Source organism: Dama dama, chromosome 19 (assembly GCF_033118175.1).
Source record: "Dama dama isolate Ldn47 chromosome 19, ASM3311817v1, whole genome shotgun sequence".
Taxonomy (NCBI): domain Eukaryota; kingdom Metazoa; phylum Chordata; class Mammalia; order Artiodactyla; family Cervidae; genus Dama; species Dama dama.
This window is the reverse complement of record NC_083699.1, coordinates 37,403,014-37,409,013: the sequence shown is the minus strand read 5'-3', so window position 1 is coordinate 37,409,013 and position 6,000 is coordinate 37,403,014. Positions and strand designations below refer to the sequence as shown.

At 42.9% G+C, this 6,000-nt stretch overlaps 1 protein-coding gene across 2 annotated transcripts in view; it reads left to right on the top strand.

Annotated features, from left to right (window-relative positions):
- Nucleotides 1–233: 233 nt before the first annotated feature.
- C19H3orf70 (chromosome 19 C3orf70 homolog) overlaps nucleotides 234–6,000 on the top strand; it is a 112,834-nt gene continuing 107,067 nt past the window's right edge. The window contains exon 1 of one of the 2 annotated variants that reach the window (XM_061166741.1): nucleotides 234–524. In XM_061166741.1, coding sequence (XP_061022724.1) covers nucleotides 377–524 — 148 coding nt within the window. In that variant the 5' untranslated portion in view covers nucleotides 234–376. Of the gene's footprint in view, nucleotides 573–6,000 lie in introns of both variants that reach the window. The other variant, XM_061166740.1, reaches the window with a different exon arrangement.

Sequence of the window (6,000 nt, the reverse complement as noted above, 5' to 3'; positions counted from 1 at the left end):
GAGTGTGCGGCGGCCACGGGGCCGCCGAGCGTGTGTGAGCAGCCGTGTGTGAGGAGGCGGGGCTGGCGGAGGGACTCGTGGCGTCCGCCGAGGCCAACGCGCGTGTGTGCGCGTGCGTGTGCACGTGGGGCGCGGCGCGCGCCACGGCGGAGGGAGGGAAGGCGGCGGCAGGCCCAGCCCCCGGTCGCAGCGCCCGGGGCGGCTCCTCTGCGAGCCTGAGGGACCGCTGCGCCGCCGCCGCCGCCGCCAGCTCTGCTACCGCCACCTCCAAGCGCTGGCCTGACTCCCGGCCCGCGCTGTGCCCGCCTCGGCTTCCTGCCCGCCCAGACGCCGCTCCGACCGAGCCCCGGGTCTCGGCTCCGCGGAGGGAGAGGAAATGAGTGCGGCCGCGGCGCCGGCGCCCGAGCGCGGTTGGAAGAGCGAGAAAGTGGACGAGGCTCAGGCCCTGGCGCGGAGTTGCGCCGCCCGCAGACCCGACTTCCAGCCGTGCGACGGGCTCTCCATCTGCGCCACGCACAGCCACGGCAAGTGCTTCAAGCTGCACTGGTGCTGTCACCTCGGGTGGTGTCACTGTAAGTCGAGCCACGTCTCCTCGCCTCTCTCCGCGGTCCCCAGGGCTCCCGCGGGGCCGTCCGCGGTCGTAGCAGGGACTGTGCGGCCTGGGGGGCGCCTGGCTGGGCCGGGGCCGCCGTGGGGTCCGGGCGGCGGGAACGGTCCTCGCGCTAGACGAGTCGGGTCGGCGCTGCCTTGGCAACGAGATGAAATCTGTGGGAAACCTACCTTTTTAGCCACTTCTGCAAAAGGGGTCTCTCCGTCCCAGGAAAACTGGGGTGTATTTCCCCCCCCCCCCCCCCCCCCTGTTTTCTTTTTAAACCGAAAAGACCAGGCGCGTGTGGAGAAAGGGTAGACAGCCGTCAGAGTTGACGACAACCGGAGGGGAAGTCTTTTTTTCAGGGTTGGTGGTTAAAAGGTGCACCTCTTTCTTTTTTCACTTTTATCTTAACGGGCTGCTATTTAAAAGAAAGAGAACCCTTGGATTTGGAATCGTAGCCCATTTCTTGTATTCAGATTGAAAAAGCGCTGAAGAGTGAGGGACTGCTTCCAAGAAGTTAATATTAACAGTTTGGAAGGGTGAACTCCTTGAATACCCAGTTCCAGCGTATAAAGCCAGTGTATTATAGAGACTGTTCTAAAATTGCAAAAATAAAATGAACGAAAGTAAGCTTCAGTGATCTTAAAGTAATTTGTAGAACTAAATGGTCTAGACCTTTTCTCTTATGTCTATCCTGCCTGCGATTTTTAAAATAGATTTAAGTGGCCATTTAATCAGAATTTCACAATTTGATTAGTTTATGGTATTTGGCCTGCTATATCTGATGAATTATTTCTTTTTAGAAATGCATTCTAAACTTAGTTTCCACATAACCTTATAATAGAGGGTTTGGAGTGCTCATTTAGGATACAGATTCTCAAAGTGATCTTAAAATTATTTTTTCTTCGTTGGTTAGAAAAAAATGGCTCCCAACAAGAGATGCAGTACGTAACAGATCCTGGCTTATATTAATTGAACATAATAAAATATTTTAAATTTATGACTTCAGGGATAGAGAAGTCTTACATTTCCTTTACAAATGCAAGACACATTGAACAGTATTGATTTTTTGCATTCTGTGTACTGTTGGGTCTGTTTCGTCCTATATCTCATTATTGAGCAATTATTCCTATTGCTCTCAGCTCCATTCCTAATTGTATGGCATTGCTTAAGTGGGGGATAAGGTGAAGAGTTGAAAGTGACAACTGTGGGAAACCTATGATGCTAGAATACACAAGTAGGGTGACTCTGGTGAGTCCATTTCCTGTGGAAGTATAGAAAAAGTCATAGTGTGAATTGTGAGGAGCGTTAAAGATGGTCCAGTTCAGTGCCTGTCTTATTTCGGTAGTCTCCCCTTTGAGTACACCATTACTGATGGGAACCTTGCCATCTTCTCAGGCAGCCTCTTCCTTCATTAGACAGCTTTGACTCTTAAAAATGCTCTTCCTTATATGGAGCTAAAATCAGTTACATTGGAATTTCTTCCTACACCTCCCATTTCTACCTTATGAAATTATATACAACAGTCTTAAGCTTTTTTAGATCCTGTCTGTTTCAACTCTTCACATATACACATGATGTATACTTTTTTACCCTGTCTCTAGTCATAGCATCTGGCCTGAAATAGGTTTGTAATTCACATTTGTTGAATTACTGAATGAGGGTAGCCATTGTTTTCCTCTCAAGCATTGTCTTGTCCTGTTTATAAATCTCCATTCCTTTCTATGGGCTTCCCAGGTGGCTCAGTGGTAAAGAATCCTCCTGACAGTGCAGGAGACATGGATTCGATCCCAGGGTCTGATCCCTGGGTCAGGAAGATCCCCTGGAGAAGGAAATGGCTGTCCACTCTTGTATTCTTGCCTGAGAAATCGCATGGACAGAGGAGCCTGGTGGGCTGCAGTCCATGGGGCAGCAAGAATCGGACATGACTGAGGGACTAAACCACCACCATTCTTTTCTGCCTTTCCTTTAATGGTGTTCAGGCCCCTAAACATCCTGGTTTTTCTATTCTGAACATATGCCAATATGGTTATGATCCTATGAAGATGGTTACTCCTAGAAGGGTACACCATATCCCAGTTGTGTCCCAGATCTGTCCACAATTAAGCAGGACTGATATCGCCTGTGTTTGAGATACTACTGCTGCAGCTAGCATCACATTAGCTTTTTTTCCTTCCACATCATATTGAGCTTGTTGTTGTCAGATTGAACTAAGCTTGCTGTGAACTAAGCCATTAAGCCTCTTTTTTGTTTGTGTGTGTGTTTTACATTTGTGGCAATTTAGAGCGCTTGCCTATCTCACAATTATACATATATATTTGGATATGGCTGCTCACAGATCACTTAAATAGATCCCTTCCATATATTTTCCTCTTTCCTTATTGATAAAATTGTTAAACAGGAGAAGACCACAGATGAAAGTCCTGAACTGGCTTTCAGGTTCATAACAGTTCATTAATGAGCACTCTGTTGTTATGATCGTTTTAACAATTACCTCACTACCTAATTGGGCTTCCCAGGGGTTTCAGCTATAATCTGCCTGCCAATGCAGGAGACCAAGAAATGCGAGTTCAATCCCTGGGTGGTCAGGAAGATAATTTGGCGTAGGAAATGGCAACCCACTCCAGTGTTCTTGCCTGGAAAATTCCATGGACAGAGGAGTCTGGTGGGCTATAGTCCCTGTGGGGTCGCAAAGAGTTGGACATGGCTGAGCGATTGAGCGCACACACACACACACACACACACACACACACACACCTTATTATACCTTCATCCACCTTCTGTTTATCTTATCTATATTGGTTTAGTGAGAATCTGATCAGATACTTTGTTGAAATTCTCCCAACATACTACTTTTGTGTCTTTTTGATATATGATGTCTATCTGTAAACATACTCTTCTAAAACACAATTAAGGAAATTATTTGAGTGTAGCGCAGCTTGATTCCACAAATGCTTAACATTTTCTTTTCTAAGTGATTAGTAGCTACTTTTAAAATAATCTGAATTTAGAAAGGACTGACATTGAGTATACTGGACCATTAGCAGTTCTATTTGTTTTTAAAATCAAGCCTGCATTTATTTGCTCTTTTCAGTCTTTGGCAGGCTTCTGGGATTCCATGCTTCCTCTGCTGCTGGTGGTTTGGTGATCACATCCCAGAATAGCTTCAGTTCATTTAGAGCAGCCAGCTGCCCTGTTCAGTCTCCTCACCTGTATGAGACATCAATTCTTTCTACCTTTTTTAAGCCCAAATATTATTTTTCTTTAAGAGAAGCAGAGTTAACACATTTGAGAAGTTCTACTTCTTTTGGACTTCATGAACACAACATCAGTCCTAAATAGAATTCTTTTAATTTTGGTGAACATGCATTGAGCACTTTCTCTTTATGAGACATTATTAGGGAAACTAGGAACACAGGTATGAATATAGCTGGATCATGTCCCATAAGCAGAGTGTAAGGGTGTGATTCATCCTATATTTATTTTTGCATTCCTTTAAAATCACAAATGATATGGCTGAAAAATGATCAACTTGTTCACCAAATTGGTAAATATTAAACCAGGAGGACTACCTTGAGATGATTGAGAGAGGAAATTCAGAACAAATAAAGGAAATTCAGTTTTATATGGTTGATGTTGAGTTTGTGAAATTTATAACCTTATGAAGTAGAAAAGGCTGCAGGTACATACCTGTTCATGAAAGACACATACTGTGTATATGTTGACAGATGCAGTGCTTGGTGTAAAGGAAATAATTGTTATATTTGGGTAATCGATTTTGAGGACTATGTCTGTGATGAAAACTAGGTATGTTCTATTAATGTCTCTGTCAGAGATAGATTATTGGGCTGAATAAACTATGGCCCTGGATCTGAACCTTTATTTTTTTTTCTTAGTAAGGAGTGGTATTGGGTTGAATTAACAATGAAGGATTCCAAGAAGAGTTTTGAGAGAGGAAAAGACGTGGCTTGGCTAGGGAAGAGGGATGGTAAACAATAAATCATATGTAGATATTGTAAAGTAGCTTTCTTTGTGACTGGAGTAGATAGAATGTTAGAAGAAATAAGAAATTTGATTGTTGAGGTGTTAGGGAGGGATGAACTGCACAGTGGGGAAGTTCCAGTTGCTAGAGACCTTGGCATTATAATGGTAAAAATGAGTAGTGGGGGAATGAAATCAGTATGGGAGAATATTTTCATACTAGTGAAAAAAATAGGTTGAAATTCATGCAACAATGTCTATTTAATGGAAATTGGAATAGATTAGATTTGGAGGGGGAGGAAGAGGATAGTTATAAAGGATAGCTTCTAGGATTCTAGAATTTTGCCTTATGCAGCCTGGATGGATGGTGATGCTGTTCATTCACTGACAACCAAATACTGAAGAAGAACTAGGGTTGGATGATTATGGAATCATGAATCCACAAAGACCATGAATGCAATTTTGTATCTATTGAGTTTCTGTTGCTTTGTCATTGCATGGTGATGTCAGTAGGCATTTGGGTATAGAGGATATAGAACTTGGAGAAGTCTGCACTGGAGATAATATGGAAATCATTCACTTCTTTATAGATTAGATTGTCAATGGAGAGGCTACAGTATGAGAAATGAATAAACCCTTTAGGCTTTCCCTTTAGAACACTAAACATTTAGAGGCTAGTTACAGGAGGATGAGCTGGCAATTGAGTCTAAGAAGAGATGGCCAAAGAAGAAAAATCTGGAAAGCATGGTATTACAGAGGCCAAGAGAAAGGAGTGTTTTAAGAAAGAATATGAAGATGAAATCCGTTTTCAGCAGGTTATTTCTTAGATATTGGTGAAACTAGAAATAGTGATTTTTTTTTGTTTGTTACTGAAGAAGAGGATGAAAAGTTTAGTTTTGCAACAATAACTTAAGGAATATACTTAATTATAGCATAGCTATTTGAGATCATGAATTCTTCAAGGTAGAGAAGAATAAAATGCCAGGATATGAGAATTAGGACACAAAGATAGCAGTTAATATTTATTGAGTGATTACTTTGTGCCAGAGTAAGCTGATTATGCTAAGCACTCAATAACCAATTATGTTATTATGTCCATTCTATAGTGAAGGAGAAGGACTTAAAGAAGTCAAGTAACTTTCCCTTGGGCATGTAGCTGGTAAGGAGTAGAAGCTGGATTTGAAGTCTTGTCTGTCTGATTCTTGGACCTGGAGTCTTAACCACGATAGGTACTCTACAGCAATTTAAAGTTAATGAGCCAAATCCATTTTTGCTCTTTAAAAAACAGTTTTTTGGCTTTGTTAAAACCAGTGGTGGGGAAAGTTTTAAGAAATAGGTGGCAAATTGTATCAACTGCCATAGTGAAGTAGAGAAGCATGGGAACTGTAAAGAGATCCCTGAATATGGTAGGGAGTGAAATCCAAGTT